This window comes from Trichosurus vulpecula, chromosome 3, assembly GCF_011100635.1.
Source record: "Trichosurus vulpecula isolate mTriVul1 chromosome 3, mTriVul1.pri, whole genome shotgun sequence".
Lineage (NCBI taxonomy): Eukaryota > Metazoa > Chordata > Mammalia > Diprotodontia > Phalangeridae > Trichosurus > Trichosurus vulpecula.
In genome coordinates, this window is record NC_050575.1 from 357327786 (window position 1) to 357342293 (window position 14508).

The 14508-nt window shown below is 40.7% G+C and overlaps 1 protein-coding gene across 1 annotated transcript in view; it reads right to left on the reverse strand.

The window, feature by feature from the left end:
* Positions 1-304: 304 nt before the first annotated feature.
* Positions 305-14508, reverse strand: part of RMDN2 (regulator of microtubule dynamics 2) — a gene marked incomplete at its 5' end in the record, with an annotated part of 47926 nt that continues 33722 nt past the window's right edge. Inside the window, 3 exon segments of the mRNA XM_036751029.1 lie at positions 305-760; positions 12548-12628; positions 12706-12759. Of these exon segments, the coding sequence (XP_036606924.1) occupies positions 710-760; positions 12548-12628; positions 12706-12759 (186 nt within the window). The 3' untranslated portion in view covers positions 305-709.

Consider the following 14508-nt stretch of genomic DNA (forward strand, 5'->3'; position numbering starts at 1 on the left):
GAGCCCTAAATCCTAGCAGAGGGCAATCTGTTTCCCTCGATTTAGGCCTGCATGGACCATGCCAGTGATGGCTTCTTTAGCTCCCCTAGGACCCTAGAGAAAGGTGAGGGCAGAAGATTTCTGGCTCAAAGTGCTCTGCTCCTGAATAGGGGGGTTCAGAAATCTACCATCTTCAGGTCACTGACACCCTAATGGTGAGACTGCAGATCTTTTTCACCAGGTCTCAAACTTGTCAGTTTCACAGCATCCACTGTGAGGAGTTTTATGTTGAGACAATAGAATTTCAATTAAACTCAACAAAATGATTTCTTTTTATTGGTTTGATTTTATTTTTCTTTTTTTTTTCTTTTGGAGAAAGACTCTGAAGAATATATCAGTACCGATTAGTCAATAGGAAATAGAACATCAAATATACAAAGATAACATTGTTAGAAATAATTTGGTATTAATATTACAAAACTCATGGAGTCTTCCAGTAACATGATTAGCTTTGTGACTCTGCCAGTCATGGAATGCATTTAGAAAACATATTTCTTCACCACCAGGGTGAAAAGATCACCCTCTGAATCTAAACCACACTCCCCCAAATCAAAACAGAAATACATAATGTGATATTAAAGATTGCATAGTTGGCCACTTGAATTTTCATCACTTATATTTTAAAGTTCTTGCATCTGGTTTGCTGAAGTAAAATCTCCTATTTTTAAATCTACTTTAAAGAGAGGATTAAATTTTCCAACTCCTCCTGTGCCTGATGATCCTAAAAAAAAATACAAACACGTAATGAGATAGAATATGTTTCTCTTAAAACATGTTTTTCTTTCCTTCCCTAGAAATAATTTTTCATTTTTTCCTCTTAAGGATGGGGGGGAGTGGGATAGATTTCTCAGTAGCAATTATTACAAAGAGCATATATAATAAGGTTGGATAGGAACTAGGTATGATTCATGTCTATGAAAATTTGGATAAGCTTGAGAAGTGTAGCAAAATGCTTCTTCCATGTAGTAGACAAACAGGAGGGGTCAATGAAGTGGGAAGAAGGATCTAGGGAGAGGGCTATCAGAGTTCTTGGAAGCTTGCCATGTTGGGATTTTTCCCAACACAGGGACAAAGACACTTTTTATGGTGAAGGATGTAGATCGTAACAAAATGGCTAGCATTTATGTTGTGAAGGTCTGCAATGCACTTTTACATGTATTATCTCATTTGGCTGCACAAACTCAAGATCACCTGAGACTTCTTGCCTAAGCAGATCATCTTTTGGGAGTAATAATCACACAATTTCTATGATTCCAAGGTGGTACTCACAGAGTGGGTGGCAGCCCTACACACTCTGTCCAAGTACCAATCGCCTTAGTGAAAACTTGCTCCTGAAGCCATATATGCAGAACCATGGAGATCAGGGGAACATCGGACCTTAGGGATCATCTCATCCAGCCCTCTCATTTTACAGATGATGACAAAGTCTCTGACTTCCCCAAGGTCACAGAACAAATACACAGCAGAGGTAGGAGGAGAGCCTGGGAATCCTGCTCTCTCCACCACAACAAAATGTGTCAGGAATCAATCCCATTGTGAATTTCAGTTCCCTTCTCTATAAAATGTGGGACTGGGTTTCTCAAGAATTCATGTTCCAGTCTTAAGATTCTATGGTCATGGACGCATATCTTTTTTTTTATACCTTACAGAATTAGTCTTCTACCTAGCATAAAGTTAGAATACATTCATTAACTACTTCTTTAAAGAATGTTAATGCCAACAAATGGTGACCTTTGCTTATAATATATGCCTATAAAGATACATTCTCTTGGCAAATGGCAGTTAACTGACATTCTTAACAAATGAGAGACTTAGTAGGAGTTATTACTGATAGGACACTGAAATAATTATTTATCCAGAACTGTTAAATGTGCCATATGTATATTTTAAATGGTTTACTGATGAATCAACACTTGAATTTCACTTTAATTATTTTTAATGACTGAGAAAAATAAAATTATTTCTTTACTGAAATTAAACATGATAAAAATATCAGGCTATTATAGTATCAAGAAAAAGCCAAAATAGTAACAGGTTCGCTAATGTCTTTTTTGTACTTGGACTGATGTCAGTACCAAGTGAGTATTTTTGACAAATAAATACTTAGAGATTTCAGATGTCCTTAGAGAGTTTCAACATTGTTCTCAAGATTAAATAATAGGAAGAAATGGTACATGATAATGACTTCCAAGATGCCTATAGTTTAAAAAAAAACTCCCTGTTACTACAGAAAAATAAGGCCATTATTACAAAAATTGATCTACAACACATTAACATAATTGAGTCAGTCAACAAGAATTTATTAAGAATTTACCATATGCTAGACTCTGTGCTAAGTGCTGGGGATGTAAGGAAAGGCAAAAAGATGGTCCCTGCCCTCAAGGACATTATGGTCCAATGGAGAAGACAGCATGCACATGAATATGTATACACAAGATACACAGAGAGTTAATGGAAGGCAATCAGAGAAGAGAAGGCTTTATCACTGGTGGGGGAATCGTAGAAAAGATTTCCTGCAGAAGGCAGGTTATGAGCTGAGTCTTGAAGGAAGCCAGGGAAACGAAGGCAGAGGTGAGTGGGCTGAGCATACAAATGCTTCGAGAGGAGAGAGAGAAGACTGAGTTGGAGAAAGTTCAGGTGGTCCAATGTTGCTGGATCATAGAACATTTGGTGGGGAGTAAAGTGTAAGCAGATCAATAACAACTTACATCGATAGCAGATGGCTCTTTACATACATTAACTTAGGTAGCTCACTCCAGTTCAAGCCATCAAAAGTTTTAAGTGCTTGGGTCATATAAAAGAGTGCTAGGAATAAAAAGATACAAGAAAGGCAGTCCAATTCTCCAGAAGTTATAGCTGGCAGTGGAGGCGGTGTGGAAGAGACAGGCTGGGGATGAGAAACATACACAAATGATGAAATTTGCTGTCATTGCTGGCAGCAGCTGGGTGGCACAGCTGATGGAGTACCAGGCTTAGGGTCAGGAACACTATGTGGCCTCAGACACTGACTAGTTGTGTGACCCTGGGCAAGTCACTTAACCCTGTTTGCCTCAGTTTCCTCATCTGTAAAATGAGCCAGAGAAGGAAATGGCAAACCACACCAGGATCTTTGCAAAAAAAAATCCCAAATGAGGTCACAGAGAGTAGAACATGACTGAAATGACTGAATAACAATAACAACAACAAGTGTTATGAGAAATCTGAAGGACGTGGGGGCAGAGAGCCTGTGGAAGTTTCAGAGCAGGCTTAATGAAGGAAGACTCTTCCCCACCTCCCAGAGATGGGGCTTGAAGAAAGAGAAATATTTCAAGAGACGGAGATGCGCAAGTGTTGGCCTACGTGAACCTGCCTGCAAATGAGAGAGAGGGCAAGGTGAAACTGGGCGGGGGGGAGTTCTTTCCACTCGGCTGGAATGTTGTATATTAAGAGGAACAATGTAAAATAAAGCTGGAAAGTGGGTCAGACACAGATTTGGAAGGGTTCCCTCAGAGCCACAGGAACCCAAAGGATCTGCAGTAAAGCAGTGGCCGGGTCAGTCTTGTGCCCCAAGACCATTATTTTGGCAGCTATGTGGAAGACGGAAGGAGAGGGGAGACTCTGAAGATTAATTAGGAGGCCATTATAACAGTCTGGGTGGCAGGTGGAGAGGGCCTGAGCTAGGGGATGCACATGAGTAGAGAGAGAAGGGAAAAGCTCTAGTCTGAATGTACTTGTCTGTACATGTGTTGTCAGTCACCCTTCCCTCTAACAGAAAGTGAGCTCCTTGAAGGCAGCTTTTATTTCTTTTCTGGTTTTTTTTTGTCTCCCCAGTTCCTGACACACTGCCTGGCACTTACTACATGCTTGCTGGATTGAACTGAATTAACTCAAGAAAGATTGTGGAGGTGGAAGTGACAAAACTTGAAAAATATGAAAGAGGGTAGATGGAAGAGAAAACAAATGTGGAAGTAAAGCTCCAGTGAACATTCTCCAACTATTGTGGATTCTGTGCCTTCCTCGGTTTCTTTCTAATATTCTGCATCTAGTGTCCCATAATGATTTTCTCTGCTTCTTTTCCAATGGCAAGTATTACTATGGTGATTTTTTTTAAAGTACTGTTTTTATTTGCTTAGGAAAGACTCCATCTTGAAACATAATTTATTTCATTTTTTTAAATGATGAGCTTTTTTCTCCATAGCAATGAGTTTTAATGCTCCTGCTGAGGCCAACAGAGCAGTCACTATTTATTTAGCTAGCATCCTCACACAGCTTTAGACAGAAGAATACTATTTATTTTAAGAGAAGAATGTTTCCCGGGGCCTTGGGTTATCCACTTGGGGCCAATGTGAGGCCACATGACCTGTACATAGGCTGCTATTTCAGAGTGAGGAAATCTAAACCTCTGAAAGCCAGAGCACAGGACCCCCTGGGCCTCAAGTCTGAAAGACAGGAAGGAGCTCACAGCATACTACGATCAGATAAGCGATTTCTGTCCCTGGGGGCTTAACATATTGGTGAATCTTCTGCATTCTTAGCGACTTTGTAAGAAGTGTTGGCAATGAAGAAAAAGCAGTTTTTAACCTTTGGGCTCATCCCTTTTTCCTTTGCCTTAGCTTTATTTATGTTCATGTCTCACAACTCCTTTCCCTGCTTTACCATATTTTAAGCTCCTTGAGGACAGAGAGTGAATCATATTAATTTCTGAAATCTCTTCCCTTGTGCTCATTGAATTGGTTTAGAAGGAGTCTCCACAGCAAGTGATCCTGCGTAGACCTGAATAAACCCTCCACTTAGGATCATAGGGATTTAGAACTGGAAGGGTCTGAGAGAAGGCCATTCAGTCCACCTCCGGTTCTCCCTGTATTACAGATGAGGAAACTGAGGTCTAGGGAGGTTATGGGATTGGCCCAAGGTCACACAGGTACTGAGTGGCAGAGCCAAGATTCAAACCTGAGACCTCTGCTATTAATTCCAGCACTTTCTCCACTGCTTTCCCTCTCTTCATTTCAACCTAGTTTTGCCTTGTTTTTCATGCGATTAAAGAATCATAGCATTTTAGAGGTGGAAAATAACCTAAAGCCTATCTCGTCCACTTCACACCCACAAAAGAATCCCCTTCCACAAGACGTCTGTTCTGTGGCCCTCCAGCATTTCCCTGAAGACCTCGAGGGAGGAAAGAACCCACTGTTCCTGGTGGCTCCCACCTCACCTTAGGAGAACTTTAATTGTAAGGAAGTTTTTTCCTTACTTCAAAGTCTAAAGTCCCTGCTTTGCAACTGCTACCCATTGCTTTACACTTCAACTGAAAGGAAAATACATGGGGCCTTCTCCCTCTGAACTTCCATTTTCTCAGAAGAAGGCAGCAGTGAGAGAGGCAGGTAGAGAGTAACTGCTAATGGTGCACTGCCTGCTGGATTCCTTTAATTGGTTAGCCAGAGCCTCCACATTGCTTAGACTTGGCTTACGACCAATAGTATCCATTGGTATTCACACAGAACTTTTACTTTTACTATATATTATTAGTCTTTCAATATTTATTTTATATTCTATTGTTATGATACTGGGAACAGTATAAAAGCCGATCCTGAAAGAAAATTGGAGAAAACCATAAACGTTTGAATTACAAAATACGATATGATGCCTTGTTTTAACCATGTCCATCAGGGTAAAAAACTTCTCTCATACATTATGAAACTCTATTAGTGAGCACTTATAAAGCTCATATATACTACATATGTCTCATATACAGTAATCACAAAATATAAGAACTGAGAGGGGCTCAAGATATCTAGTAATCCAAACCCCTAATTTTACAAATAAGAAAACCAGGTTAAGTGAATGGTCTAAGGTCACACAGCTACACAGGGCTGAAACCCAGCCGAACCCAGCTTTCTTGTCTCCTCATCCTTCCACCACACTGTACGGCACCTGATTATTAGAAGGCTCAGAACCTCCATCTTAAAACATGAAAAGAGAGACTTCCCTTTGGCATATATGCAGGTGGCTTAATCACTAATCAACAGAGCAGCAGGTGAAGGGAGGGCTCAATATCTCTTGGTGAGGGGAGGAGACGCTTTCTGTTCCATAGCCAGAGTGACGCTAATCCAGAGCAGCTGTCTGGTACTGAACATATCTGACCAAGGAGAGCCAATGGAGAGACTATGGCAGGCCCAGAGTATGGCTCTTTATCATTCGAGCATTCGAGTTAGAAAAACAAGCTGAGTACTCGGCTTCCTGAGGTGGGAGTGTACCAAAGCACTTGGCAGCTGAGGATTCTGGTCACTTGATTGCTAAAAAGGCAGCTGTGTAGTAGGGACTTAAGCACCATTAGCCGCAAGGCTAACAATGCATTTCATCTTGTTTGGTAAAAACCATTTCCACTGAAGCCTTCCTCTTCTGATGCCTCGTTGTAGCAGGTAAATGGACTCTGGTTTTTCAAGACTGTGCCAGTGTGGCATAAGAGTAGAGGCTGGGAGATGGACGGTCATCTAAATGCCAGCCCACTTAAGTGCAGAGAGGTTTACCACTGGAGTGCTAGACCTGAAGGCAAGAAAACCTCAGTTCAGATCCAGCATCTGACACTTACTAGTTGTGATCCTGGACAAGTCATTTAACTGTTGTTTGCCTCAATTTCCTCATCTGTAAAGTGGGGATAATAATAGCACCTACCTTACAGGGTTGTTGTGATGATAAATGAAATAATATTTGTAAAGCATTTACCATGGTGCCTAGCACATAGTGGATGTTTAATAAATGCTTTTTCTCTTCCTTCCTTTCTTTCTCTCTCTTTGTTTCTTCCTTCCTTCATCTTAAATCTATTCTTAAATCCTACTTTAAATCATCTTAAATCACACCTTCGATCTGTCCTTCTCTACTTTGTCTTCACACAGATGCCAAAGATGTTACAGATGCCACTTTCCTAAAATGCAGGTCTGATCACATTATCTTCCTATTCAATAACCTCCAATGGCTCCTTCTTACTTCTAGAAACAAGTATTAACTCCTCTCTTTGTCATTTAAAGCTCTTTACAAATTAGCCCCTTCCTGTCTTTGTAGTGTTCTCACATATTGCTCCCCTTACAGACCTGCCTTGTATTCGTGATGCATGACATCATTCCTCTCCATGCCCCTCTCCCTCAATGCTCTCCCTCCTAACCTCTCAGCCTTTCAGTCTCTGGCTTCCTTTCAGATTCATCTTTGATGCCACCTTCTGCAGGAGGCCTTTCCTGGTCTCCCCCTGCCACAGCTGCTGCTGCCCTCCCTTCTAATATATTCTATATATATTCTTTCCTTCTATATATTCTGTGTGTTTCTTGCATATACTTGTTCAAGGACATATGTGTCAACAATCCGGCTAGCAGCTGTTGTGGGGGTAAAAGCCCAACAACAAGAATGCTACCAGCACTGGTTCTTTTGATCTGCTTAACTAAGGAAAGCTATGTGAAGGGGTTGACAAACTTACTTTAATTCAGAATACAAATATCATTCACTTAGTTCAGGGGAAGAGACCAACACACTGAACTTCAGAGCAAATTACAACCACATTACAAACATCAACAGACAGACCAAGTACAGATTCATAGTTACCAACATCTAGGCTCAGCCCAGGAGCTCAGAACAAGGGCTGGCCCAGAGTCATGCACACCACCACCGCTGTGGGTAAGAGCTCCAAAGAATAGAAAGCCAACCCCCGGTTTTATATCTTTTTCAGGGTCAGGGGTGAGTCACACATGCAACTCACCCACGTGACCTAGAATCGTCACAAAGAGGCGACTTAAACCCACGTGGTCTAAAAGCCTCTGCTGTCCCAGACATGTAAACTAGGCCCTCTCTGGAGTTAGCCCCACCTTGCTTGCCAATCCACACCCACATAGGTTTTACACCTAATAGGGGTTTGGGCCTGGGGCTTAGCACTTAGTAAGACTCAATGAAATACACTGAATTACTCAAAGCAAACAAAAGCCAAACTCTTCAAGGGCACTTGTTTGAACTAAGTGCTAAGGAGCCCATTTTGCTTACCAACACAACATATTGTCTCCCTGTTAAAATATAAGTGCCTTGAGGGTAGGAACTGCTTTCCATTTTTCGTTGTAGCCTCAGTGCTTAGCACAGAACTTGGGATACAGTAACTCTTAATAAAATAATGTTTATTGATTAATTAAACCTCAGAATTTTACAGGATTTTCTCAATCAGATTCACAATCTAGCCTATCTATAGCCAGTTCTTGCTTAATATGTATACAGTAAAAACTAAGTGGATGAAATTTTTATTAACCACACTATGACAGGCAACAGGATGGCAGCTCACTGAATTAGAACATCAAGGCCTCTATCAGGATCGGCACTACAGATAAAAGTGAAATATGCCTAGAAGTATAAAAGAAGGCTGGTTTGCATTTTGGAAATTGTGCAATGCTTTCAATGATCCCAAGTTACTCCTTTAAAAAATACATCTTTTAACACAGATGTTTCTTAATGATGACATACAGTTGCATATCTCGTAACTCTACAATCTCTGAGGAATTGAAGCTGTAGGTTGATTTTTTGCATCCTGTATTGCATTGTAGCTATTTGGGTATGTTTTACCTCCTCTACCAGATTACAAGCACTTGAAGGCAAGGACCATGTATTGTCTACCCTTGTGTCTCCTCCAGTCCTTAACAAAGAATGGGTGTTCAATGAATACTCATGGAATTAATGAACTCTACATAGCATACATCACTATGTTGTAAGTGAATGAGAACATTAGCCATGCAGAAATGAGAAAGACACTTGATGCATGCAACCTGTTCAGTTACAGAATCAAATCATCACACTGATTGGAATCAGACTCCCAGGTTACGCAGAGCTCTTCAGCAGGACTTGCTCCTCACACAAGTAAATGCTGTCACCAATCTAGCTGGTGGGGTTTACTGTTATTCATCCCCTTTGGTTATCCCCTTTTCAGTCCCAGCAATACTGAATTCCCAGTTGCCTAAGACTAAACCACTCCTCTCTCCAGCACTCATTTCCTGTTCTCTTATCACCATCTGCTTAACCCTGGGGATCTCATGTACCATTCCAGCTACAGTGCCTTCTCGAATTCCCATTCCATCATCAATACATTTCCCTTTATCTTTTCCTTCTAATGTTTCTTCCACCTTCCTCTCTCTTTCTCTAATGTTCAAATCTCTTTCTTTCTTCCCCAGTTCTTCATCTCAAAAACAAACAAACCTCACTTGACCCTACCACCTACCCTTACACTCTCTTACTCTGTGACTCTCCTCTTTCACAGGTAAACTCTTACAAAAATCTGTCTACATTTGTGGCCTCCATTTCTTCTTCTCTCAGTCCCTTCTTAGCCCTCTGCAGTCCAGCTTCTCACTTCACACTAAACTGGAATGGCTCTTTACAAAGTTACCAGTGATCTCCTGATTGCCAAACCTTCATCCTTCTTGACCTCTCTGGAGGATTGTTGACACTGCCGACCACTTCTCTTCCTAAATACTCTCTCCTATAAGACCTCATGATGTTTCCCTCTCAAGGTTTTCTTCTTACCCATCTCACTGCTCCTTCTGAGTCTTTTTTGCAAATCCATCATCTTCTCCTCTCTGTGCATACATTCAAAACTCTATTCCGGGACCTTATTTCTCTCTACACCCTTACTCTTGATTATCTCATCAGCTCCCAAGAGTTTTATTATCAGTCTCTATGCAGATGATTCTCTTTGCTCTCAAGGCAATTGCAACCATTTTCCCCTTTGGACAAACAGCACTTCTAAACTCTCCATTTGCACCTTTACAGTACAGTTTGCCTTATATTATCATTATTTGAAATGAAAAAAAAAATTCTCATTTGGAGTCACAGGTCCAGTATCTGCTATTCAATACCTGTGTGACCTTGATCATTTTTAAAAGCAAAATCGTCATTTGTGATCTTCTCATTTTCATTACTTTTGGAATTTTCTCCTTTTTCACGTTATCTTAAGAATCAAACCCTCAGTTTCTTTAAAATTGTGTTGCTCCTGGCAAGGCATTTTCTTATACGTATTTAGTTCTTGTCAAGTCATCCTTTCAAGTATCATTGCCATACTCTCCCAAAGTATTGTGGTAGTAATATTAATAGCAAAGGCTAATAATATTTATATAACACTTCAAACTTTTCAAAGAGTTTTGTGTATATTACCTCATTCAATTTTTACCACAACCCCAAGAGGTGGGTGCTATTTTTATTCCCATCTTATTTATGAAGAACTGAGGCAGACGGAAGTTAAGTGACTTGCCCAGGTTCCCACAGCTAGTAAGTGTCTGGGGATGGATTTGAACTCAGGTCTTCCTGACTTTAGGCCCAGTGTTTTGTCCTCTGTGTCAACTAACTGTCCTCTACAATAATCACGTCCAAATATACTGGTTCCATTATAACTGCTGAAGAGAATATATATTATTGTCCTATTTTAACCTAAAAATATTCTAGGGATGATCTGACTTAGCTGGATTTTACACTAAATTCTCTGTGACTTATTTCCTCTTTAAGTTCATATTCATAGTTTTGTGAATTGATATTGTTAATAAAGGCAGTGAGGTGGTGCAGTGGATAGATATACTGGCCTGGCTTCAAGAAGACTCAAATCTGCCCTCAGACACTTACTGGCTGTATGACCCTAGGCAAGTCACTTCACCCTGTTTGCCTCTATTTCCTCACCTGTAAAATGAGCTGGAGAAGGAAATGGCAAACTACTCCAGTATATCTGCCAAGAAACCTCCAAAATGGGGTCACACATAGTCAGACATGACTGAACAGCACCACCACTGTTAATAATCTTGTGTCATTCTTTTGAAAATGTCTTCTTACCCCCACGGATGTAAATAAGAATCTCATCTGTAACTTATAATCTTAGAAAGTTGCCCGCAGGTACTGTAGGATGTGACTTGATTCTGGCCACACAGCTAGTAAGGTTCAGAGGCAGGGCTTAGACACAGGTCCTTTTCTATAATGTGCTGCTGATGTCGCTGCTTTCTAAACTAGCATTACTTGTGGCTGTCTTGTTTTCTAGAATGGAGGGTAAGTGTAGAGAATCTAGATCTGAGTGGGGCTCTAGAGCCCCTCCAGTCCTGGCTCTTCATTTTAGAAAGTCCAGTGCCTTGCCCAAAGTTACCCAGATTCTTAGAACCAGAGACCGTTTTTAAACAGGTCCAGTCTTTCTCCAGAACACTGAGTGCTCTGCCCCGTGCTGTTCGCCCCTCATGTTTACAGTCTGAAGCCGGGGGTGGCCTCTTTCAGCCGCCTGGCTGTGACAGGTTTTCACAGGCTATTTTTTTAAGGGAAGGTCATATGTATGAAAAATAACACAATAGCTATTAACTCCAGCTTTGACCCCAGGCTTCTAACCCATCTAACACTTCTAAAGTAGAACCTGGGAATTATAAGAAAACAATTGAAAAAAACAGAAGACAGCAGTGGCCCTGTTCTATTTATGCCTCATCTGAAGAAGGGACTGGGCTACAAAAGGGACTCGGCTTCCTTTGCTGTCACAACCATGAAAAACAGGCAGCTTTGAGCTCTGCTTCTCAGATGGTGGTTCAGAGAAGGCTTGTGGTTATAAGGGAGCAAGAAGACAACACCAATTCATTCTTGCTCCCCTGATGTCAGGAGAAGGCTTACACATAGATTGAGACACTAACAGACTAGACTCCCTGAAGTTATTGGCACATTGTGAACCGATCACTGAATGCTGTCAAAATTATGTTACTTGCAGCACCCGAAACAGTGGGGCTTAGCAGATAAAGCACTGGAGTGTAGATGGAAAATCTGTGTTTAAGTCCTGGCTTTGTGACTTACTAGCTGGATGGCAGTGGTGCCCTTACCTATAGAACTAGAGGGCTGGACTAGATGGCCTCTGAAGGTCTCTCCAGCTTCAATATCCTAGCATGCACCTTTTGTCAGTTCTCAGCAAAAGCTGCCTGTTTGGAACAGGTATAGGTCACAAAAGGTGGGGGAGGAACAGGAAGAGGAGCACAACGACCAGGAGGCAGCAGCTAGAGCAATCAGACATGTTCCATGGCAGGCCTGCTCACCTCTCTCCTACAGACTCTGGCCGGGGTGCCTCCTAAGGAGAACCAGGACCTAGACGGAGTGGGCAGCTCTTTGTATTCCAGAATCAGAGTTCTTTCTATTGCTTCCTATCCCTGTCCCTCTACCAGCTCTCTGACTCTATCTTGTTCCTTACTTCTCTACCTTGATCATTCTGTTTCCTCTGCCAAGCCCCAAGTGGGTATAGTATACTGTGGACTGCAGCCTTACAGTTAGCTTGCCCCATAAACACACTTCGTCCTAGATATTTAGCAGAATGGAGAAAGTCAAAGTCAGAATGTCTCTGAATCAAATAAAGATTAAAATGCCCTTAAGCTAATTATATTTTAAGTTACATTTTGTATTTTAAGAAATACATATCTCGACATCTCTGTCTCTTTCTCTCCGAATTTCTCTCATAAGGAAAGAAAAGAGTAAGCGAGAATAGAAGATTTGGATCAGTACTGTGATCTATACTTACCTTTTTGTTAACAGAGCAAACTAGCAAAGCAGAATCACAATACATCAAAGCATTTTCTTTTTGTCCAAGATCTTTGTAGCACTGAAAGAAAAAAAAAATCAAATTAATGTCCTAAAAACACAAAATTTCAAAACTTTCTTAAAATTATTTTTAGTTACCTTTGCCAAATATACATAATTGTACTTGGAATATCCAGGTTTTAACTCTTCAGCCTAGTCAAAGAATCAAAGCAAAACAAAATGAAAACTAGCAAAAAGGGACAAGGGGAAATTGAAAAATAAATGATGCGAATATGATCAATTTCAAATGCCAAAGTACAAATTTCACTAAGATTATATCTTCAATAAAGGCATATTTTTTTATCAGATACAATACTATACCATCTTGTGGAAGAAAATATCATTTGCTTTTGGATCAATTTACAAAAGCTGTATTGGTTATTATCTCCACAGAAATTAATTATCATTGCATGTATGGTTTCTGAAATTTCCCTTGCAAATAAATACATTTACATAAACTCAAGATAGCTCAGACAACTGAATTTTAAAAATTTACTTCACAAGTATGGGACTGAAGAGAAGTGATTTGGTAAAAGTTTCCATGAAAAAGATATGAGGGTTTTAGTAAAATGCAAACTCAAAAAGGGTCAAAAGTATGATACAGCTGCCAAAAAAACCCAGTGTAATTTTAGGCTGCATTAAGAAGACACAACATAAAAAAGAGGGGGAAGAGGGAGAGCAGTAGCAGAGATGTTAGAGATCTCAGGTGTTGTACGACTCCCTGGTCTGGAGTATTGGGTACAGTATAGGACACTATACCAAAGGAAAGAAAACCACTGACAGACTGGAACAGGTCCAGGAGAAGGTGACAAGATGGTAAAAAGACTGTAAACCATGCTGAGGAGGATCAGCTGAAAGAATTAGGGATATTTAACCTGAAGAAATGTGTGTGGGAGTAAGGGCAGGAAGAGGAAGGGCAGGAAGAGGCAGGGCAGAAAGAGGCTGATATGGTTGTCTGAACATTCTATAGGGATGTCATAGGGAAATAGACTTGTTCTGACACTCTGTGGTTCTGATAAGGGAAAGAAACGGGATGCTAAAAGTTATTGGCATCTTATGTTGGCCACATTTGAGATGAGTACTCCTGATCATGACAAAGTGGTATTTAGGTCTCCAAAGAGTACGGGTCACCCCCAAAAGAGGGGGTCCTAAGTTCCATGTTGGAAGTTGGGGTGATATTGGGTTAGAGCCTTTATATCATCTCAGTCATCATCATCCTCATCCTCATCCTCTTCCTCTCCCCCTCCTCTTCCTTCTTTCTCCTCCTTTCTCTACTTCTTCTGTGTTTTCCTTTTCCCCTTCTTTTCTTTCTTCTTCTATAACAAGACATTAGAAGCCTTTCATATGGTAGGAGTCTTCTTCTTGACCTGTTGACCTGATATGTGATCTGAATCCCAGAGGAGTCCATCAGCTAGCTGTCCAACCATCATTATCTAACCATTGCCCTCACTTCATTACTGGCCAACTTTGTTTCTAGTGATATGTGTGTGTGTGTGTGTGTGTGTGTGTGTGTGTGTGTATACACACACTTATAATTGTCCAGAAATTAGTGCAGTTCTTCACATAGGCCACTTTCTTTTAATGGATATTTCTACTCATTAGCTCAAGTGAAAGGTAAAGTTTAGATGAGCAAAAGAATGATGGTAAAATATATTTCCATCAAGTTATGATAGCTTGAAAGGCAGACAGTATGTCATAATGGGATAGAAAGCTTATTTTGGTGCCAGGAAGATCTGAGTTCAAGTCCCGTCTCTGACACTATCCATCTGACACTGTGTGGAGGACTGAGGGAGAGAACAAAGGGAAGTACCCTAAAGAATACGGAGGTGTGCACATGTTGTGAGTTGTACCAATGGAAACAGGACTTTCATTGAGGAGATCATAAACCCATAAAAGAAATGA